Genomic DNA, 24,926 nt, shown 5'->3' with positions numbered 1-24,926 from the left:
CGAAAACTGAGGCACAGTTTCCCCATAGAAAGTAATGCAAAATGGATTAATCTGCTCCAGACCTTTAAAATCAACCCCTAAAACTGCAGATTTAGCAGTTTTTGAATTTTACTATTTTACTATTTAGCAGTTTTATGAATTTTACTATCTAATGATACCATAGATCATAACATTTACGGCATTCATAAACTGAAATGTTCGTCAACGGAGACGTTCGAAAACCGAGGTACTACTGTATTTGCTAGTATAAGGAAGTTTCCTTCTACTCTTTTATTTTTATGAAATGTCCTTCTGTATCTTTAGTAATACTTTTCAACTTATATTTTCTTTGACTGATATGTGTATAGCTACATCAGCCTCCTTTTGGTTAGTCTTTGCTTGGTGTATCTTTTTCCATCTTTTACTTTCAATCTTTCTTTGTCTACGCATGAAAAATGTGCCTCCTGAAAGCAATGTGTAGTTGGGTTTTTAAAATATTGTTCCATGTGGTAAGCAGCCTCTTTTAAGATGATTCCAAATGATCCCCACTTCCTGATACTCAAGGCCTTGTAGAATCTCTTCCCCGTGAGTGTGCCCTGAACCTGATTCTCTAGTGAATTCTAATGATCAGCTCTGATCATACTGTGTTTCCCCGAAAATAAGACCAAGCCGGACAGTCAACTCTAATGCGTCTTTTGGAGCAAAAATTAATATAAGACCCGGTCTTATTTTAATATAATGTAAGACCAGGTATAATATAATATAATATAATATAACATAACATAACATAACATAACATAACATAACATAACATAACATAACATAACATAACATAACATAACATTATAATATAATATAATATAATATAATATAATATAATATAATATAATATAATATAATATATATTGGGTCTTTATAATATAATATTAATATTAATATTAGTATAATACTGGGTCTTATAGTAAAATAAGACCCGGTATTATATTATATTATATTATATTATATTATATTATATTATATTATTATATAAGATCCGGTCTTATAGTAAAATAAGACCAGGTCTTATATTAATTTTTGCTCCAAAAGACACATTAGAGCTGACTGTCCGGCTAGGTCTTATTTTCAGGGAAACACGGTAGGCACTTCACACATATACACATGTATCTACAGGAAAAATTCCTATGATCGTTGGGCTAAAAGATGTAATTTACCTCTGTAATTTTGAGAGATATTGTCAACTTCCATAGTTCATACTAATTTATACACTGTGTGAAAGTGCCTATTTAACCACAAGCCATTTTATTATCAAACTTTATTATTTTTGATAGGCAAAAATTTTATCTTACTACATGTGAGGTTTACTATATTTTCAAACAATATGCTTGTCATTGTATTTTCTCTTCTGTGAAATATCTCTGCTAATTTCCCTTGCCCATATTTATATTGGGTTGCTGATCTATTTCTTTTTTATTTGAGGGGATCTTTCTATATTAGATAAATTAGCCCTCATCTTGGTGGAGTTACAAATATCTTACCAAGGTTCTCATTTGCATTTGCTTATGGTACTGTTGTCATGAAGAAAATTTGTATCTCTAAAAAGATTAATCTAGCAATCTTTTCTTTTATGGTTTCTGGGTTTTGTGACATACTTACAAAGGCCTTCTCCACTCTTAAGTTATAAAGGAATTTTCCTTTTTTAGTACATTTTTTTTAGTACATCTGGAGTTTCATTTTTTTAATTTATTTTTAATTATAGTTGACATACCAGAGTTTCATTTTTTATGTTAAATCTTTGAACTATCTGCAATTTGTCCTAAAGTAAGGAGTGAAATATGGATTCAACTTAATTTTTTTTCCAGAACACTATCCAGTGGTCCCCATTTCCTGAATAATCGTTTTCCCATTGATCGAAAAGCCACTTTTATCATATATTCAATTCTTATATTTAGATCTATTTCTAAACTGTTCTGTTATACTGACTATTCACAAATTATTACCACTGTTTTAATTGCTGTAGATATGTAAATTTTAAAATATTTATAGAGTTAATACGCCTCTATCTTTCCCTTTCTTCCCTGGATATTCTTATTTCTTTTTCCACATGAACTTCAGAATTAGTTTGTGCAAATCATTTTTAAAAATCCTATTGGTATTTTTATTGGATATCACATTAAATTTACAGATTAACTAAGGAAAGGTGACATCTTTATGATGCTGATTGTTCTGATGCAAGAACACAGTATGTCTTTCCATTTGTTCAGGTGTTGTTTTGTGTCTCTTATTAGCATTTGAAAGTTCTCTACAAATAATATTTCTTAAGTTCATGCCTAAGTATTTCATATTTTATGTTTTCTGCTGCTTTTATAAAATGGGTCTTTTCTTTCCTTATAGCATGTAATTGGACATTGTGTATACAAAGGCTATGGATTTCTGAAAATTAATTTGTAGCCATCTAATTTATTAAATTCTTGTTTCGTTTGTAAGTTTTTGGTTAGTCTTCTTTAGTTTCTAGGTGAACAATCCAATCATATCATTGGCAAATTATAATTTTATCATCTATTCCTTTTTATTTCTATACCTTTAATTCCTTTCCCTTGTCTAATTGTTTTTTCTAAGTCCTGCAGATCAATTTTAAATAATGGTGATGATTAGTGGATATCTTTGTCCCTGACTTTAACGAAATTGCTTCTCTAATTCTCAATTAAGTACAATGCTGGCTTTGGATTGAGATAAATATATTTTATCATCTTAAGGAAACACCCAGCTAGTCTTAGTATTAAATGATCCTTGTGTTCCTGAAATAAGCCTCACTTAGTCATGGTGACTTACTTGTATCTGGAGCCAGCATGACCAGGTTCAAATCCTAGCACCATTACTTATTAGTTCAGGCAGAGTACTTTAACCTCTTTTTGACTCAGTTTCCTTGTCTGCAAAATGGGGATGATAACAATATCTACCTTATTCAGTTGTTGTGAAGATCAAATAACTATGGAAAGGTGAGCATCTTTTCATATGTTGAAAGGACATTTGCATTTTTTCTGTAAACTTCATATCTCGTCCCTGTTTTTCTATTGGATCTTCTTTATTTTTAAAAGCTATTCACGAATTAGGGATATTAACCCTTAATCTGTGAAATAAATTGCAAATGTTTTCCCAGTTATCACTTGTATTTTACTTTGCTTATAGTATACAAGAAGGTTGGTTTGTTTGTTTTAGCATAGTCAAATATATCTCTATTGTATGTGGATTTTTAAGTCACATTTAGTCTGAAGGATTACATTATTGTCCCCAATTCTTCATTTTTCTCTGTATCCCCACCCTTTGCCATGTGAATTCACAATCCCTTCTACCAAACGGGTGGAGACTATTTCCCTACTCGTCCAAAGAGACTGAAAGACGTGGAGCAGAGCTGCCCTAGCTGAGCTCAGTGGCAATGTCATGCAGTAACTAACCAAATACTATTAGGTAAGCTTTCATCACTCCCAGGTTATAGAGCATGGGATGACAATCTTTTCTTTTTTTAATATTTAAAATATTTTAGGTTTTGCAACCAGATAACTTCATGTCCTTTTCCTCTTCATTATTGTTTATTGAACCCTTTACAAGTGAAAAAAACCATTCTTACTTAGTAGCTCCCAGCAGCCAAAAATAGGCCTCAGGCCAGGTTTGGCCCACAGACTCAGTTTGCTAAGGAATTCATCTTGTTTTTTCTAGTAATTTTATGGTTTAACAGTGTACAATGACACCGCTGATCAATATGAAAAGTATCCTGGTGTGTATTAACAGATCCTATTTTCTTTTTCCCTATGGCTATCGTTACCCTAACACCGTTCATTGTGTAGTCATCTTTCCCCTCACTGACTTAAGTCGCCGCTTTTACTGTATACTGAATTTTCACTTGCAATTGGGTTTATTTCCAAACTTTCTATTGTGTTCCATTAGTCATTCTGTTAATTCATGTGTCAGTGCCACACTTTCAGCTGTAGAGGCTTTATGTTTTAATACCCTCCTGCTTCCAAGAGCTCCTTTTGGGGGTTTCTTTGGGCTAGTCTTGCTCATCTGTTCTTCCCAATCAACTTTACAATCAGCATGTCTAACTCCAGAAAGAGCTAGACAGAAATATGTCCAGCATTTTGGGTGGATCACACAGATCTTTCTACAAACAATAGACAATCCTAGATTTTAAACTACTGACTAGATTTGTTTAATGCTATAGAAGTAATCAAGCTATTTTTCGTGATTGAGTTTTGGAAAATTACATCTTTCAAGAAATTTGTCCTTTTTGTCTAAGCTTTCAAATTTATTGGCTAAAATTGTTCAACATAGTATATTAACCTTTAAATCTCTGCTGTATCTATAATTATGTATCCCCTTTCATTCCTAATATTGTGCCTTCTCTTTTTCTTAATTAATGATGTTAGAGATTTGCCTATTTTGTCTTAATTTTTTATTTTGATCTCTCAAATTATGTTTATTTTGTATTTCATTGAATTCTAATCATACCACTATTATTACTTTTGCCTTCCCTGGGTTTATTCTGTTGTTCTTTTACTAATTGTATAAGTAGAATGTTTAGCTCATAAAATTTCAGTCCTTTCTGATTCTCTGACTTAAACATTTCAAACCATAAATTTTCCTCTAACTCTCCCTTTAGCTGCATTCCAAGAGTGTTAATGCATAGGATTTTGATATTTGGTTCTAAGTATTTTGTAATATCCCTTAAAATTTTTTCACCAATTCATCGCTTTAGACATGTTATTAAATTTCCAAATGCATTAGAAAAAATTTTTTTTAATTATTGACTTTTTAATTTCATTATGATCAGACAATGTAGTCTGTGTGACTATAATCTTTGGAATTTACTGAGGTTTGCTTTATGGCCTAAGTGTTAATTTTTATAAATGTTCCACCTGTGCTTGAAAATAATGTGTAATTCTTAAATTTGGGGATATGATATTCTATTCATGTCCATTACACCAAGCTTATCCATTGTGCTGTTTAAATAGTCTATATTCATAACAATTCTTGTCCACTTGTCATATCAATTACTGAAAAAGGATATTTCAAACTTAGTTCTGTCAATTTTTGCTTATGTATATATTGAGGCTATATTATTAAGCTTAGCTAAGAATTAGTATTTCTCTCTGGCAAAATGAACCATTTATCAGTAATTGAACCAATGTTTACTATTTTGTAGAGATTATCGTTACTTTCTCTAATATCTGCCTTTTATATTTTTTCCATCCTTTTACTTTTAATCTTTCTGTGACTTTGTGTTTTAGATGTCTCTTATAAATAGCAGATAGCTGGATTTTAAAAATCCAGTATTATAAGTTTTATCTTCCAACTGGTGAGTTTATTACACTTATTACTGATGTATTTTAATTATTTTATCTTATTGTATGCTTGCTATTTCGCTCACCTTTCTTATTTTCTATCATTCCTTTTTACCCATATTAAATGCTATATTCTTTATATTTATTCTGCTAGTGGTTACACGAAATATTTTAACATGTCTGCTTACCTAAAGTCCCAAATTAATAAGACTCTTTACCCGTTTCTTGAATAATTAATGGGCAGTTGGACACTTTAACTCTCATCATTCCCTTTCAAAATTTTTTGTTGTCTAGTGTTTTGAAGCCTCTCTTTCATTACTTGCAATATATTTAAAACATTTAGTTTATACTCTGTGCTAATAAGCATATCTCAAGTGTTTATGAATCTGCTACTCCTATGTTGTTTCTGATGACTCTCACTCATGGTGTCTTATTTCCTTCTTTGGTTTACGGTTTTTACCTGTGAACTACCCATATTCTTTATAAGTTTACCTGTGGGAGTTCTGTGATTTCTAGATTGAAATTTCATTCCTCCAGAGAGAATCTGTGTTCGCTTCTGCTAGTCACATGGGGTTACTACTGACCTGTGTCCACTGTAGGATAAACTTGAGCCATATCTTATTGAGATAAGGGATAAACTTGTTAAACATTTTTAGGGGGAAAAATCTTTTCCTCCACACAGGGCCAAAATCAAGGTAGGTTCATTTCCTTCCTGTTATTGCTGCTTTATTTTTTACTAATGTTTCCGCTGTGAGTGTAGCACTTTGAGGATCCTTGCTTTGTGGGAGATCTCAGATTAAACTCCCTGCCTTGAACAGGACCTGCTTTATATCCTGCACCCCTTACAGGCATCATGACATAGGCTCAAGGGGACCAGGTCTCAGCAGATACCTAGAGGGTGACAGATAACTTTCACTTACTTGCCTCCCAAGGTTTGAATTCTCATGTCACTTAGACCTTTGTAGATTCTTCCCTTTTTTTGCCACTGCTTTGTGTCTTTAGAAAGGTTTTTGTTTTGTTTTTTTTTGACCCTTGAGGCTCAATGATAAAACCATCTCCCAAAGTAAAAGAATTCAGTAAGGGAGCAGGACATAAAATGAGCATACAGAAATCAATAGCCTTCATATGTAAGAACAATGACCAAGTAGAAGACACAATGGCAGAGAAAACCCCATTTACTAGCAACAAAGAAGATTAAATACTTAGGGATAAACTTAACAAGAAATGTGAAAAATCTATACAAGGAAATATTTTAAAACAGTCCTGAAAAGGCACAAAAATAGACTTGAACACATGGAAATATATTCCCTTTTCTTGGATAGGATGACGCAACATTGTAAAGATGTCAGTTCTCCCTAAATTAATTAATAAATGAAAACAGTCTCAATAAAAATATCACTACACCTTTTTATGGAGTTAGACAACTTGATACTAAAGTCTATGTAGAAAAACAAACACAGACAAATAGCCAGGAAAACACTGAAAAAAAAAATTAGGAGAGGGTACTACCTCTACCAGACATTAAAACATACTGTAAAGTTTCTACAATTACAACAGCATGGTACTGTGCACAACCAGACAAATAGACCCGTGGAATAGAATAGAAAGCTCAGAAACAGTCCCAAGTACATACGGATCCTGGATTGAATCCTTATCTGGAAAAACGACATTTCTGGGGAAACTAGTGAAATTCAAATAAAGTATATAGTTTACTTACTAGAACTGTGTCAATGTTAATTTCCTGGTTTCAATAATTGTGCCATGGCTCATACGTTAACATCAGAAGCAGAAAAAGCTCTGTACAATTTTTGCAACTTTCCTAAAATTATTTCAAAGTAAAAGACTTTTGTAAAAAACAAGGTTTTGAATCAAGAGCTCTCAAAAACATGGAGAGTAGGCTCTGCGTCGTACTACAGTGCAGCACTAGAGAAAGAGTCATAAGTCACCACTTTGGCCCCAAACACTCATTTGGTTCAGTTTTACACAGTTTCAAAGAGCTTAGCTAACTTAACTTAGAGCATGGTATTCATGAGACCAAAATCATGGGATCAGAGCTTAGTGTGGGCCAGCTGTATTGTCCTATGGACACTTCCTGTAACCTTGAAATAGCAAAGATTGCAAAAGTCCCCAATCTGAAATGTGTGACTGGATCAACACACATTTACTGTCACTACTGAGAAACAAAGCCCAACATGCATAACTGGTCACTGACAAGAACTCTGTTCTGAGAAACAGTACTGGACATTCGGGCCACCACACTGTACATTCAATTCTACCAAGATAAGGTGGTTCAGGGGAAGTAACTTCAGACTGGCATCATGATAGAAGACATGAGGGAATCCGTCAGCCATGACAGTAGAATAAACTGATATTTCCAATTCAGTTTAATCTACTCTTAAGCATGTCAGTAGCTCCTACAAATAGGTGGACCTGGTAACATACACCCCAGGGTGGGGATGAAGGAGATGCAAAGCTGTTCCCATCTCAGTTCCAGCTCTGTCTGCACAACTGGCCTCCTGCAGTAGGGTTTCCATGGCTGTACCACAGAGGAACGGTAGGAGCACTCCAAACCCACAAGCAAGCCCGTGAACACAGGGTCCCTCACTTCCTGTCTCCTGCCTGCCTCTCCCTGCTCCTTTGCATCCTTTATATGCCAGCCTCACCAAAACACTTGCGGTGCCCTGAACAAACCGCGCTCTTTATGCTGAATGGCCTCAGCCTCTCTTAACTCCTGCTCATCCTTCCAGACCTGGCTCAGTATTTTTTTAACCTTCCCTCTGCGCAGTCTGAGTGCTTTCCTTCTTGCCAAAATACCCTGATATTCTTACCTCGAAACCTATCACTCTACACTGTAATATTTGCTTTCCTTGTCTCTTCCTCAGAAGACCATGAACTTCATGACTTCCTCTTGGTATAACTCAGCTGCCAGCGGAGAGCTTGTCTGAAAATGTGTTACACACATCTACAGAAAGAAGGGACATTTATAAAGGCCAACACTGGTAAGTCGGCTATTTTGCTAGCGGTTCTATGAGATACTTAGCAACAGTCTGAAAATGAGATGTTCGGGGCAGCCCATCACTACCATTACAACTCAAAGTACACGTCCTCTTGGCTTATGGATCAGATTTGCTTTGGCACACAAAGGACAATACCTTTTCGTTTCCAGAGGTTTGAAAGATTTGTTTGACTTTTGCTTTAGACACGTTCAAAAAGAACAGGTTGTTTTAAGAGGATGCCACAGAGGTTGCCTGTTTTCTTTCAGTGCTTTAGGCACTGAGATGAGCCCATTCACAGTTGCTTTGATAGAGAACAGCCCACCAGGAGCAACAGGCAAATGGAGTAAAATGGTGCCACCAGACACCAGCCCTGGGCCCAGGGCGCAGTTTATTTCAGATACACATGGCCACCAACAGTTCATTTCTACTGTGAAAAGGGGCAGCATAGGGTATTGGCTGAGAACGTAAACTCTAGCATCAAACAGACTCGGAGTTTGAATCCTGGCCGACAGTGATTAGCTATGTGACGTGGCCCAAGTTAAGCTGTAACTGTAAGCATATTTCACTGCTTTAAAACAGGTAAAAGTACCTACCTCAGAGTTGTTGAGGATTAAGTTAGATGCTACTGACAAATGGCATATAATCCATCAGTAAATAGTTATTATCTCTGGAAAGGGTTCTACTGGTTTCAAGAGTTTGCGGAGTGTATCTAAGGAACCTAAGAATACCCTGCTTGGGGCAGCCACCCGCTTCCTCAAGAGGTCTCTGAACATTTAAAAAATGTTTTTTGAATCAGTGAATAGGGCCGTGGCTCTAGTGGACCTGTGTCAGCTGGCCAGCATCTGAACTGCCCTCCTATATTTGAGGAATTCATCCATCCCAATAGAAACTCACCATTCCAGATAACCTCAATCTCACTTCCCACAGCTAGGGCATAGGCACATGACCACTATTTAGATCCACCTACCCCAGATTTTGAATTAGAAACCAGTGATTCAAAGTCAGGAACAGTCCCTTCTGGTAAGGGTGGAACCTCTACACAGTAGCAGAAGCAGCATGCAGTGATGGTGGTGAAGTAGGAAATCAAGTTCTACGTTTCGTTATTCGGGCTAGTGCCCGAAACTCCAATAAAAAGTTATCTGATAAAGTAAGATCCTACATGGTCCCCAAGGCCAAAAAGTGGTGAGGAACTGGGTCTGATTCACCCCTAAACTCAAACTAAAATCTTACCAGCAGCCGACAGTAAAAAACTGAAGGTAGCACTAGGTGGGGGTAGCCTCCTTGCGTGCAGAAGTGGGCCCAGGCCTCCTTACCAGTCCAAGACCCTGGAAAGGAGAAAGCAGAAGAGGGACCCCAGTTCAAGCCTGACTTTTCATGAACAATTCCATGAGCTAGTAAACAGGGGTGGATCCATCTTAGAATCTGACTAGTGTGATTTGCAATTCTTCCTACCTCCATGGGTTTGGAGGAGGAACAAATAGACGTGAGGGAAGGAGCAGAGATCTTGAGAACGCTTTCCTAGAAGTTTGCAGTCATTAGTAATAAATGTAAATGCTTCACTGAGTCTGTCCTTCAAGTCAGTGCATTAGGTGGTATGACAAAGGGACTCGTTAGCACATGGACGGGAACTGAAGTACTGGAAGTGAGGGCAGAGACAGACATTCAGTCTGCGCTGGACTGAACTACTGACCAAACTGCCCACCTGCGGACACGGAGAAAGGGCAAAGTGGGAGAAAAATCAGGGGAGAGCAGGGTCAGAATAGGAAGAATTCCACAAGGGATACGGCTATACAGCATCAAGTCATGAAGATCAATCTAGACTAAGTTTTGGCAACTAGAAGTCACTGGTGGACCCAGCAAGAACCATTTTAACGGTACCAAGGGTAGTGGCCACGTTCTCGGCCCCAGCTGTACATTTAAGGACTGGAGCCTGCCCCACCTCCCTATCCCCATGTAACTGGTCTGGTTTGACTGGGGGCATTAGGATTTTCAAATACGTCCCCAGGTGGTTGTAAATGTGCAGCCAGGGTTATAAACCACTGCTTGTGTGATTTACGAACTAAGGGGCAGAAAGAACAGGTGAGGGCAGCACCTTAGCAGTAGTCAAGGGGTTCAAAGGGTTGAGGAAGGGGATTGTTAGAAGACGGAGTCTTTGAGCATGTTTAAATGCAAAGCTGTACGTGCCAGGAGTGCAAAGTTGTAGCTGAATTGAGTGAGGCGTCTACATGATCAGGGGAGAGGCTGGGACATACAAGGGATTCGTCTTGGGCAGGGAAGGCCCTTGCAAGGAGGAAAAAAGGGGAGGAAGAGCGTAAGTGAAGGTGTGTAAGTGGGGGCCCATCTAATACTGTTATCTGCTAAGGGGAGGGGGAGATTAGCTGCTGAGGTTGAGAGGAAGGGTAGGATTTTAAATGGCCACAGTTTGCAATCGCTGCTGACAACAGGTGGGCAGTTGTAATAATATTGAGAGCGATTCAAAATGTCACCATGATTCTGGGGTGGCAGAAATCGGCAGATTCTTCACGGAGGAATCCATGGCCCACTGGAAGGAAAGAGGTACAGAATCTATACTAGTGAAATGGGTTGGTTTAAGTGAAATCCACTAAGGGCATTTCTAAGTTCTCTGACATTGTCTTTCCTTTTTCAATTAAAAACATGGGTCAGAACGCACTTCTAGAGAACGAAAACATTAATTTCCATAATTTAGATCTTAAAAATCTTTTTATATTCCCACGCCTGGATAATATCTAATAACACTAATGTTTTTGGCCAGAGGTACTTTTAACTGGTTTTCAAGATGGAAAAGAAAAATTGTGTGGTGCTTTAAGAGACTGCAAAAATTGAAGTGAGAGCTAAGCAGCCTACACATGTGTATTAACCATGTTTTTTATTTTCTGTATATTATGATGTTTTGATATCTTAAGAAACCTTTCCAGCTGGGGAGCGACTACCCCTCCGAGGGCTAGCCGATTCTTAGGAATATTGGACTCAGCCAGCAGCACGCTTCTGATCTGCAATGCGCAGGTATGATGGAGCCCTACCTCCTCCATCCGGCCTGTACACACCAGGAAGTAATCATCCCACAGCCAGGTACCAGGCAACTAGAGACCACACTCTAGTCCAAAGGCCCTGGGAGTATTCAAACCAGCCAAACTAGCCATTCCTAAGCTGTCTGCACTCCCTGCTTTGCCTTTCAGGAAACCCTGATAAAGGCTCTGGCCTAAACCTACCTCTTGCTCCCGTCTTCTGCCTCCTGACCCAAAGCTGGTGTTTGTCCTGTGGCCCTAGTAATTAATGGGCCGTGTATCTTGTTTCTAGGGGAACTATAAGTAACAGTCAAGTTTTCTTACAATGGCAGTGACCTCTCCATGTCGTCATTCAGTCACCTTTATAAATTAAGACCCAGTCACAAAACCACATGAGCACCTGAGAAAATGACACTCAACTCCCTAGCCACACGTATCGCCAGAAAGAACTTGAGTTCGCAGGCGTTGGTAGTAAGGTAGGGCCCTGCCCAATTCATACAAATTAAAATCTAAAGAAAAAAGTGGTCATGATTTCATTTCAAAACTTTGGAGTACCACGCTGGATCCATGAGTCAGACAACAAAAAAAATGTATATTGGGTTGCTATTGGTCCCCAACCCCTGCAGAAGCACTACCTGAAATGTAAAACAAAGACAACAGGGTATGATTAAGTAGGATAACTGAAAATTGATTTTTATATGCTCTGAAGTACTAAGATTAAGTCCTAGCAAGATTACCAATAACTCAACAGGTATTTATTACAAACACTATGTATGCGGGGTGGTTTTTCTTCCAATTATTTTTTTCATTTTTGTGAGCCATACTTTAAGGGCTTCATTCACCATTATGACGCCAGAAAATACATGACACTTTCCCATGAAATTACGATATAATGAACAAATGTCACAAAATCATGGATGGCAGTATCTTACACAAATGTTTTATGGCCAATTTGAAAAATGACTATCACTCACAAACTAAAAATTCATGATTATATTTTAATCCACTTTTAAAAGGTTGTTTCCATCCATTTAAATACAGCCTCGATGGCACTTTGCTCCACATCATCCTTTCTCGGTATTTCCAGGTGATCTTTCTGGAGCTTGAGGGGCAAAGTATGGGAAATAAAGACATTAACAGTTTCTGCAAAGAATCATCCACAAAACATCTCTATACATATGGAGGGAAATATAAGAGCACCTCAGAGCTCAGGGGGCTACCAGTATATTAAAACAGGTCTTTTTAACTCTGGCAAAGCCTGTGGTTTTCAAACGTCAGCGTGCCCCCGAGGCCTCTGCAGGAGGAGACGGCTGCACCCCACCGTTTCTGAGTCAGTAGGTCTGGGGCGGCAAGAATGTGCTGATGCTCGTCCAGGGACCCCACTGTAAGCATTTCCCCTTCTCTTCCTCTCACCTTCTTCTCACTTCTGGACCGCGCCAAGATTGCTTTCCTTGGTGAACACCTTCAGGACCCCCAGTGTTCAATACTGTGCTTGAAACTTTTTTATTCCCTAATTTTGGCAATTTTACCAAGTGCTATGTCTATTTGCAGTGGCAGGAAAATTTCTTCTTTTGGTCGCAAGTTTGTTTTCTGGGCTTGTTAAAAACCTTAACATCCACACACTTCAGCAACATCACTCATTTTCCTTGTTTCTTTCCGATGTTGCCGTTTCCAGGCATTTGACGTCCATCTCTTCTGTGATCTTCATGTAGGTGAAAGCATCTCCCGGCCACTTTGTGTTTAGCGCTAATAGCAGAACCTGCCAATTTCCTCACCTTTCCCCTCTGTACCAGTTTTCTGATGGGGCAGGAATCCCTCCTGATTGCTGCCACCATCAGTAACTCCACCAACTGTCATGACTGGAGTGGGCGATAAGGAAATACTGACAAGTAAAAAGGACAGCTCAAGCAGTAACAAAGGCAGCAGCTGACAGCAAGCGCAAACTGTTTCTATCATCCCTCCCACCATCCCATGAACCATGACACATCCTGGAAGCTATGCCCCTAACGAGCCGCATCCACAGCTGCAAGAGAAAACCACTCTGTTCTCATCCCAGCTCAGATAACATACAGAACACCGAATATGGCTTCTAATGCTGAGGATTTTACATAGGCGCCTCCCCAGGTAACACAGAGTGTGATAATGAAGCCAAAATAAAGCAAAGATCTGGAGCCTTCGCCGGGAGCCAAAGTGGAGAACCCCATCACATCAGCAATGACAAACCAGCCTAGCTCCTTTCTCGCAACACTCTGTCACTTATTCAACTCTAAGTGACTTCTGTGATAACTCTGCTCCTTTACTTTGCAGCATCGGAACTTCCAATGCTGTGGACTAGAGATTGTGTTTCTGATTCCAAGTTGCAAAGATGTATCAGATTAATCTATTTGGCATTCAAAAATAGTTTAATTACCTATTCTAGGTGGGGAGTTGTACTTAGTAAAGAATGCTGTCAGCATCACAAATTAGATCTATTTCAGCTTTTAGTCATTTTGCTGCCAAAACGGCCTTGTTTCATAGCCCAGCAAAACAATATCATCTGAAATTTTCAACTGCATTCAATTTCTAAAGAATTCAAGGTTAAAAGCATGCACCACTCAATATATTAAGATCATATTCTGTCCCTCCCAAATTTGGCACCATGTAAACAGCTACTAATTTCCTCCTCTGAATAGTTCTGAACCAAAAACAACACTTTCGATGCAAATGAAGTTGCTCCCTTTAAAATACTGCAGCTGAAAAATAATCTCAAATTCCCTTAAACTCATAAGCAAAACTAACTTTTACGAATGGCAGTAATATATAACGTCTTGACTTTGCCTATTCGGGAAAATACACAAAGATTAGGGTTCAGACAGGCAGACTGTGCAGCCAGCTGGGATAAACCAGAACCCTGAAAGAAGTAAGAACTGTGGAACTCAGATGCAGTTGTTACTTGTGAGCAGATCAAATACATGTGAGCTCAAGGATTATCCTCAAAGGAAGTCGTACTATCAGTTTTTTCAACAGAATAAAAAACCTCATTTTGAAATTATATCTTTTGTTGAAAGGTAACAGACTTTCTTAATTTATACATTATACATACACTTTGCCATATAAAAAGGAGATTTAAATTTTAAAATTCAAAATACACTCGATTCTAAGGTTAATCTTCTGGAATTGATTCATACAAAACAAGCAGAATGAATTGGTTACTAATTCTGTAAGCATGCTCATGCAGCAGCTTAAAATGAGGAACACAATTTACAAACCTGTGTTGCGAAGTACTTGTGTACTTAATTGCTATTTTCTTAGGTAATTATTTGTCTCCCCTACTTATTATAGGTAGATATGGCATTTTTGGGTGATCCCTGTTGAAAGTATTCAAAATATGTAAAAAGCATGCCCAAGAAAGACGTAACACATTCATGGCACACTGTTTCAAAACTATGGGTCTCAGAGTGACTCAGGTCTACCAATGAAAAACAAGGTTACAACCCAGGGCAGAGAAGGTATGAAAGTCTGGGATTTTAATCCTGGCTTGATTAAGTGATTCTGGGCAAGTCACTAAACTGTGACTGCTCTTCTCTCTGTAAAATGGCAGCAGCCACTTACCTTTATGTCACAGAGATGTTTAAAACATAAAATTGTATATATAAATTATTTTTAATTACAGGTAAAAAGGAGAATTGCCAGGCAACGTGCCATAAAAAAGATTCGACCTGAAATGTGGAGGTCTTAATAGGCCATGATCACAGGACCAATCTCTGTATGAGACACAGAGCATAGTACAAAGACAATAAAATTATGTCCATGGATTTCTCCCTTAAATCCAACAAATTATGTTAGAAATGTATGTCTCGGACACTGTGGGAACTAGTTAAGAATGCACATATGACCATAAAACCTACCCTCATCACTGAACAATTCAGTAGTGCCATTTTGTATTCAGCAGGCACTGCATCTTCTACACTGCTGTGGGTGCAGCCTGCAGGGAAGGGAAGTCCACTCACTACGACAGGAGAACCAGGGCGGCCGCCAGGGAGGCTCCTCCCCCCACGCCCTGCACCTGCGGCTCCCGCCACCGTAGCCTTGTTATGGACAAGTGACCTGTCCTCAGGCTTATGGAGAGTGCTACGCTAACTCAGCTTAAGTCTCCCTCTCCAACCATGTATGCCTACCACAGACAAGGAAATTCTGGAGCTACCATTGATGTTTAAAGGGAACACAACAGAGCAGCCTACCATTACATTCTGTGTGAGAAAGAGGGACATTTGCGCTTCAGGGAAAGGAGGCTCTGTCCCTCAACAACCTATTTAAGCACAGAAACTGCCCAGGCAGAGTGGGAGCTCCTCTAGAACATAACCAGAGCAGTGGGCACCCAGAGAGCAGTTTCGGTACATTTCAGAGTAAATGCACTCTATTTGTACCACAAGAGAGCCCTTCTTATCAACCAGGCCCCTGAACGACAGACACGTTTGCTAATACCTTTTTAGAAAGCGTGGCTTCTCTCCAGCAGCTGTAGGCAGTCACTTATTCCTCATTTTGACAAAGTAGCATCCAACTTCAGGCATCGCTATATACATAACTCTACATGCAGCTGAGCCGTGGTGATCAGGCCAAGGAAAAAAACCATGTCAAAAGACATTTTTCCTTCCCAAAGTATGGCCCCAAGAAGCCATTATTATAATAGAGTATGAATTTCTGCTGCAGGTGATTGACCTATAAACTAACAATAAAAGTCCCATTTAGTACATAAAGGCTTACACTGCAACATGAAGTATTAAGACACAATCCACTGACTACTTAAGTTTGCTGTACAGCTAAAACATCTTCATGACACCAATCTGTGTGTGTATGTATATAGGAGCAGCTGCTGGCAGTCCCACTAGGCCATCAAGAAGACTAGAAGAAGTTCCCAAGTCCCACGCTGCTGGTGTTGTCTTCTGAGGCTCCAAACTGAGACCTTAGTGGAGTTATCAGATTGGCACTCTGAGGGAATCGAGGCCAGGCTCAGAGGCAAGCCTTACCTCCTGCAAGCACAATTCCACACAAAGGTCTTGACTCATTAATATCATTTGGGACTTCCTCAAATGATATTAAAGCTCTACACAGGGAGTATGCAAAAGCGGTTACTAGTTTTTCAAGAAAAGACACACCTGCAAAAAAGCAACAGCTCTGTAAATGGAGCTGTAGGTAACTATTGAGACAGTAATAGCAATGTAACAAATATAGCATAAAATGACCCTTTTTTAAAAAAAAATTGCTGCCCCAATACATTACTTTTTTAAAAAACACCATTTTTCCACAACATGATTTTCTAAGAGAAAGAGTCCACTGCTTTGTTCAAAGAGGAAGGACCCAGTCCTGGTGGGGAATGGGCTGGGAATGTCAATTAAGATATGCAAGCCTATGCAATACAAAGTCTAATGTTTGTTTTGCAACACCTCGTTGGCTCCTTGGGGTGAAATATTGCTCTCTAGCTGCATCCAGGGTTCTTTTCTTGTGGCATTTTAAAAAACGTAGCTGCAGCTGAATCAGCAGCTTTCTCTGGGGCAGAAGTCCTGACCAACCACTCGGAGTTGGGAGATTTCTGGGCCTGTGATGCCGGTGCAGTTGACTCCATTGCATCCACGTGAACTGGTAAGAGTATTACAAAAGTAGAAAGGAAAGAAAATCAAGGAGAGACAAATTAGAATGAGATACTTCAACGTAAAACTTTTTAAATCTTTTTATCTTATGCCCTATTAACCCAAGTGCCCACATAAGGCTTTTCTTTTGGAACATTACCAGCCATAAAAAATCATGAAATCTTACCATCTGCAACAACATGGATAGACCTAGGGGGTATTGTGCTGAGTGGAGTAAGTCAGACAGAGAAAGACAAATGCCATATGATTTTACTCATATGTGGAATCTAAAGAACAAAACAAACAAGCAAGAAACTCACAGACACAGAGAACATTTTGATGATTGCCAGCTGGGAGGGGGGTTGCGGGGGTGAAAATGGAGAAGAGATTAAGAAATACAAACTAATAGTTACAAAATATTCAAGGGTATGTAAAGTATAGCTTGAGGAATATAGTCAATAATATTGTAATAACTACCGTGTTTCCCCAAAAATAAGACCTAGCCAGACCATCAGCTCTAATGCGTCTTTTGGAGCAAAAATTAATAAAAGACCCAGTCTTATTTTATTATAAAACCGGGTATAATATAATATAATATTAGTAATATAATAAATACTGGGTCTTACATTAATTTTTGTTCCAAAAGACGCATTAATTAGAGCTGATGGTCAAGCTAGGTCTTATTTTCGGAGAAACACGGTATGTAGGGTGTCAGATGGGTACTAACTAGATTTATCCAAGTGATCACCTCATTAAGTTATATAAATGTCTAATCACTATGTTGTACATCTGAAACTACTATAACATATTGAATGTCAACTAACTGAAAAAATAAAATTATTTTTTTAAAAGGTAAAATTTAAGTATTAAGTATTTCTCTACCTGAGAAAATGGATTTAATTAAACAAATGAATAAATTCAGCAGTACAAATACATAATGTACTGACCATCCCTCATTAAGCACTTATGTATTAGGTACTGTACTATGTAAAAACTACACACATAATCTTACTTCCTAATGCAGACTCTTACCATCTCCATTTTCTGGATCTGAAAACTGAGCCATAGAGAAGCAGTTAAATTCTTGGGGACACAACAGAGCTTGTTAAGTAGCAAGCTTCAAACTCAGGTACTGGACTCCAAGCTCTGTTCCTGCTGTTACACCCCATGCCTCCAACATGACAGTGTCACCAATTAATAGCAGACAATAAGGAAAATGGTAGAAAATCACACAATCAGGCCCCATTTTCCCACAAGGACACTAACCCTTCTGGACCCTACCACTGAATGCCAAAAGAATGCTGAATCATTGTTGACAACCAATGTCCTCACTTTTCCAAAGGTCCCCTGAGCAGAGTATACAAACCATCATCACACTACTCTGTTGAGAGCAAATATACACTAACATATAGCAAAATCTAGAAAAGTTTCATTTTCACCCATCACTCAATAATTCCACTCCAGGAATGTAACCTAGGAATTCACTCCAGGAATTCCACTCCAGGAATTTTCAAACTGTGGGACACAAAATCAGTTTAGTGGGTCATAACCAGTATTTTTCTTTCTTAATGAAAAAGAATAAAAAAATATCAGAATGCACCCAAGGATTTATTTCAGATTTACATGTATACCCACATACATATTCAAACATGAATTTCTTATAGTGAATTATTGTTAAAAAAAAAAAAATCTTGAAAGCTATTACTCTATGGCACATATCCAAGAGTTTCCTTAGGACAATGGCTTCCAAACATTTTGGGAACTCAACCCACAATAGCAAGAAATACATTTGATGTCACAACCCAAATTAATCAATCTCTCTTCTCTCTCTCTCTCTCTCTCTCTCTCTCACACACACACACACACACACACACACACACACTCATATTTAACTGAAAATAAATTTCACAAAACTGTATTTACCACTACTATATGGTCATTAACAACAGTGAAAAAGCCCTACCCTAGAAAACTCTTTTTTGCTATATATTTTTTATTACAGTAAAATATACATAACCTAAAATTTATCATTTTAATTTGTAAGTGTACAGCTCAGTGGCAGTAAGTACATTCACACTGCTGCACAACCATCACCACCATCCATCTCCAGAACTTTCTCATCGTCCCAAATGAAAACTCTGTAGCCATTAAACATTAACTTCTCATTCTCCTCCCCTCCCAAGCCCTGGCAACTACCATTCTACTTTCTGTTTCTATAAATTGGACTATTCCAGGTACCTCACATAGCTGAAATCATGTAATATTTGTTCTTTTGTGTCTGGCTTATTTCACTTAGCATTATGTTTTCACCAATGCTGAAGCATGTATCAGAATCTCATTCTGAATAATGAAGGCATTCAGGCTGAATAATATTCCATTGTGTGTGAGCGTGTGTGTGTGCGTGTGTGTGTGTGTGTGTAACATATATCACATTTTTCTTACCCATTCATCCAGCAATGAACATTTGAGATGTTTCTACCTTTTAGCTGTTGTGAATAATGCTGCTAAGAACATGGGTGTACAAATATCTGTTTGAATCTCTGCTTTCAATCCTTTTGGGTATATACCCAGAGCAGAATTACTGGATCATATACCGTTTTTCCAGAGCTGCGGCACTATTTTACATTTCCACCAACAATGCACAAAGGTTTCAATTTCTCCACATCCTTTTATCAATACTTGTTGGTTCCTGTTTTTTGACACAGCTCTCCTAAGGAGTGTGAAGTAGCCCAGAAAAAACTTTTGCACATGTTCTCCCACAGAATGATGCAGTATTTTTCACAATAGCATAAAATGGGATACAATCCAAATGTCCATCAAGAATGCTTAATTGTAGTATATTCCCCATATTCATACAATGGAATACCATACATATACGGCAGTAAAAAAATGAATGGATATTTGGCAGGATGAAACATGAATGAATCCCAAAAACATAACTGGGTGAAACTTGTAACATATAAAAATATGACATTCCATTTATACAAGGTTCAAAAACATGCAAAACTAGACAATACATTGCTAAGAGATACCTATGTCTGTTAAAACTATCTGAAAAAAACAAAGAATGGTAAGTGATTAAAAAACTGTATTAGGATAATGGATACCTCTGAGGAGAGTAGAAGAAAGATTTTAAAGGTGACGTTCTTTTTCTTAAAGTGGTTGGTGGGTACATGGATATTCATTGTACTGTTTTTCTTTACACCTTATATATCTTCTATAAATGCACTTTTATAGCCATTCAATATTTACTAAAAAAAATGTTTAACTTTAAAAACAATTTTCATTTTAAAAAGACATAGTGGGCAGTAAGAATCTGTCCTATGGCTCCCGAGACAAGGGCCAACCTAAAACGGAACTACTGAATCCGATCACAGGGTTAGAATAATGCTAAGGACAATCCTGTTTCTATTTTAAGATTCTATTCATGTGTTCATACAACAAATATCTAGTGTGATCGGTCCACGTGCCAAGTATTAGTTTAGCTGCTGGGAGTGTAGCAGTCAGCAAAACAGATAAAGATTTCTGCCCTTGCAAATGCATGTCTAGCACCGCTGGCCTGGTATTTGGAATCTGATGTAGCTAATTGACAGGTTAACTGTTGGGTACCCTTCCGGCTGATGCTTTAAGGAAACATATCCTATTCCAGAGAGCAGCAAGTCAGAAGAGGCTTTTGAAATGGCCAAAATAGTCAGGGCTCTGAATTCAACACCTTATCATCCCGAGTCTCCTTTACCTGAAGCCAAGTGTTTCCTTTTTGAAGGAATGGTATTGCACACCAAAGGCCCTGTTCTGCCATTCTGATGAAGAAAATTATCTCAAGGAATGCCATCTGGTTTTCATCTGAGTTCTTTATGTTTTTATAGCTACTTAACCTCAAATTTTGGAGAAAACAACACGTTTTCCTCTTCCAGTTACAGTCTTTAACGGCACGTACAGCCGATTCCCTTCAGCATGAGGTACTGGCTTGCGGGGCACTTCCTGCTCTGGTGCACTGGACATAGAAGCAGGTTTACAGGGTTACGCAGTCAGACGCATGGGTGGCTCTGTGCACCAGACACCTGCGTGTAGCAATGGGAAGGGGAGTGGACATAAAAAGAAGAAAATAAAGGTGCTCCACCTTCAGGAAGGCTCTACTTAGCAACCCTAAGCAAAGGTCCTTTTCCCGGGCTTTTTGTTAATATTAGTACAAAAAGACAAGGAAGACATGCTATTCTTTACTGTTCCTTCACCTCTCTAGCCTTATTAATATCTTTAAATTCAGCCAATTTCAACTCAAAACTTTCCACCAGTGGGGGAGGGGGAAGGGAAAAGATTTGTGGCTGCATGTTTAAGAAAGAAGCTGAATTCATCACAGTGACAGGGGAGAGTGTTGGCAGAGATCTGAGCTATTTATTCTTTTAGGAAAATCCTATAAAGAATGACACAAGGAAGCCTCTATCTGCAGTCTTGTTCATCACACTGGTGAAGAATCCGATAACAGATGTATGCAGTAGCGTGATTTAGTGCCAGGAGCTGGCCCCTGATGTGTATTAATACAGCGGCAAAGCGGAACGCACCTCTCTTCATCACTCATTTCTATAAAAGAGGTGGAATCCGAGATGGCCCGATGTTAGGCAGAGCAAGCCCATTTGTTCTACTGACTGATGGCGCGGGCTCGGGCTATGTCCTTCACCTCCATGGGGCACTCGGGTTGTGGGTAGAAAAAAGAAAAACGTTCAGTGAAGCGAACCTTAGTCAACAAGTGAGAGGAGGAGTTGGGCTCCGTAGGGGAAATGTTTAATGCTCAAGTCTTGTTTAATACCTCCCAGTCCAGTTCCCGATCTGAGTATGAAAAAAGGATTTTAAACTCTTCTCAACAGGTCAGCTCTTATAAGCAATTAAAAGCTAAAAACAGAAGCTGGATATTAAGGAGAGAAAAAAGAACAAAAAGAGAAGAGGGGAGATTGTGTTTTAACGTTTCCAATACCATAGACTGAAAGAGGATCTGGGATTTGCTGTGAAGTCTTAGTTTGGAACCAACCCTACCATATAAGACAGAACACCAGCAGTGTTTAAGAGGACAGCTCTAGAGTCAAGGGGAAACCTGTCTGACCTTGGCTTTGTAATTTATCGACCATGTGACCTCAGGGAAGTGATTAACCTCTCTAAGCCTCAAATATCTCGCGTATTGGGAATAAAAACAGCATCTACCTTTTAAAGTTGTTGCAAAGATTAAGTGAAATAATACATGCAAAGGGCATAGCCATGTGGAAATCACTAAAAAACTTTACTACAATCATCAGACCTGTGATTAAGATTGTCCATTATCATGACAATCTCAGTCTGAACCATTATCAAGCAGTTGTCCCAAACAGAAGCTTAAAGAGGTGAATTTCAGAGCATGTTGAAACTTACTAAGTGAAGGTAGGGGAAAGAGCTCCCTATTTGTCATAGGTCTACTCTCAACTACCAATTGCTCTGATCTATATATAACAAATATACAGTATTTTATTATAACATATTTTCTGAAGAAAATAAAAATATGATATACTCAATTCCCACAGAATGAATTCACTATCATAAAAAAAAACAACTTTGGGGATCGGTGGATACCAGTGGGTGGGGGTCGAGATGGGTGAAAGAGGAGAGGGCAGTCAGTTGTATGGTGATAGACAGTAACTAAACGTTTTTGGGGTGATCACTTTGTAATGTATGCAGATGTTGAATTATAATGTTGTACACCTGAAACTTATATAATAATAAAAAAGAAAAAAAAAAAACTAGGTATTTCTGATAGTACTACAAACCGATATGGTCTTTTTATCCAGGGGATTACAGCCTAAATTGTATTGAGATAATAAAAGGATTTCCTAGGATAACTAATTACATTTAACTATATTCTTTTTCATATTGGATGTAGACATCCAATATTCTTGCTGACATAAATATGTAACTATGCCCCTTTGCTTTCATTTAAAGATAACATACAATAAAGCGCATAAATCATAACTGTATATAGCTCAGTGAATTTTTACATATGTATATACTCATGTAATCCTCACCTAGCTCGGGATATAGAACATTGCCAGCAACCCAGAAGGCTTCTTTATGTCTTCTTGTGGTCACTACCCCCCTACCAGAGATAACCACAATTTTGGTTTCTATGAACTAGTTTTGCCCAGAAAACTAAAGGTTTTAACTTGAAAAATTGTTTTTAATTAGAAATTTCATAACTGGTAAAATATTAACACTCTACTATACATAAAACAATGAGCATGTACTGTACTGTGTACTAAATAAGAAAGTAAATAAGCATATGTGGTTTCTTGGCTACTGACTAAATACTGCCACCCTAGCAGGATTTTCCTGAACAGAGACCTAATTTCTTATCTGTGCCAGAACAAAAGCACAGATGACTAAAGATGGTTGACAGTGAAACACAGGGATTCAAACTCAAGAAAGCTGTGTGACACAGTGAAAACACATAGACTTCAGGGTCAGAGAGAACTAGGTTTGAATTCTTAAAATATGCGTGACCTTGGGCAAATTATTTCTCACATTTTCAGTTTGCCCATGTAAAATGGAAATAAAATGACCTATCTTACAAAGGTTACATGAAAGGTATATAAAACATAATTTAGCACCTGACACACAGTAGGGGCTCAATAAATGATAACTACATACAATTACCTGCATTTGGGCTAGACAGAGATGCTGTGGCCACAGGTTTCCGTTTCCTCTTGATGTCACGTGAACATGGGGGTCCCAAGTGTATGTTTGCCTGTCTGCAGATGTGAGGAAAGAAAATATTGTTTTAACTTTGTAATTCTTATTGTTTAAGACATTATGCTCAGTCTGGATGAAATCCTTGACCCATTACAGATATATGCTAACAAAGTAGGCACCATACTTTGCCTTGTCAGTACAAGATTATTCACAATTAATCATAACTCACTCTTTACTTACAATATATATGCGTTCTAAACTTTTTACCTGATTTCAGATTAGCAGACATTTGAGATTAATTTCTGTAAATATGTGTTTCATTACATGCTGATTTTTGTACAATTATTTTTCATAAAAACTACAACTGCAATTGTTCTAAACTCGCTAATGAAATACCTATTCCCAAGGGGTAATATATTGAAAAGTTTAATGCTGCATGAACAGAGTTATTTGTATAGAATTTTAATAGGAAGTTTAACCCTTCTATCACTATACATCTGGATTTTCAGTGGTGTCTTTGTCACAAGTTAAGTTTGGTTTCTGGGATTTTTAAACATATAAATTATGCGCTAATAATATGTCCCCTCATCTGACTGTTCAGCTTATTTTAAAAACAAAACAGTGAGAGCTTTAAAACTAGAAAAGCAAAAGACTCTCTGAAAGACAATGGGCTTCACACTGAAAGAGCTGGTATGCTATTTTAGCTCCCCTGTTCCTCTTTTCTCTCAGCTAGATAGATGCTACCCCTGATGAAGGAGCAAGCTGATTCTCACCTTTACACAAAGCTTTCCTTGCACATGCAAGGCCTTATCTATCATGAATCATTATTTAGCTGCTGTACATATATCTCTTTCCCTAATGAGGCTTAGTCTCCTTGAGAATAGGGACCATATTTATATTTCTTTCATAATTTTCCAATGATCTACCTACCTTAGCAGAAGGTACATAGCTAATCCCTATTAAATATTTGTTGACTGGAACTGTTATGAATAAAAGTTCTAAAAACCAAACAGCCAATTACACACTTACAATGGTAAAAAATGGTAACTTTTATGTTATGTATATTTTATCACAATTTTTAAAACATAGCTAGAGTACATAACATATAAAAAGGAATCTAGTAAAATTATACCAGCTGGGGATCAAGTTTCATGGCTTAAAACTGGAACCTCAGTCAAATCTAAAGGAACTTAGTTAGCGAGGCAACAAGACAACTGTTGAATGGACAAATTTTCCTATTCAGAGGGGCCCCAACCTTAAGAAATTTTTTAGAAT

At 38.0% G+C, this 24,926-nt stretch overlaps 1 protein-coding gene across 7 annotated transcripts in view; it reads right to left on the bottom strand.

Annotated features, from left to right (window-relative positions):
- Nucleotides 1-12,315: 12,315 nt before the first annotated feature.
- GPATCH2L (G-patch domain containing 2 like) overlaps nt 12,316-24,926 on the bottom strand; it is a 51,466-nt gene continuing 38,855 nt past the window's right edge. For 5 of the 7 annotated variants that reach the window (XM_074327182.2, XM_019733534.3, XM_074327180.2 and 2 more), the window contains 2 exons: nt 23,616-23,710; nt 12,316-16,953 (listed from right to left, as the gene is read on the bottom strand). In XM_074327182.2, the coding sequence (XP_074183283.1) occupies nt 16,705-16,953; nt 23,616-23,710 (344 nt within the window). In that variant the 3' untranslated portion in view covers nt 12,316-16,704. The other 2 variants (XM_074327185.2, XM_074327186.2) reach the window with 1 other exon arrangement.

Source organism: Rhinolophus sinicus, chromosome 3 (genome assembly GCF_057876585.1).
Source record: "Rhinolophus sinicus isolate RSI-liver-muscle chromosome 3, RSI-T2T, whole genome shotgun sequence".
Taxonomy (NCBI): Eukaryota; Metazoa; Chordata; class Mammalia; order Chiroptera; family Rhinolophidae; genus Rhinolophus; species Rhinolophus sinicus.
This window is presented reverse-complemented; position numbering and strand designations above follow the sequence as displayed.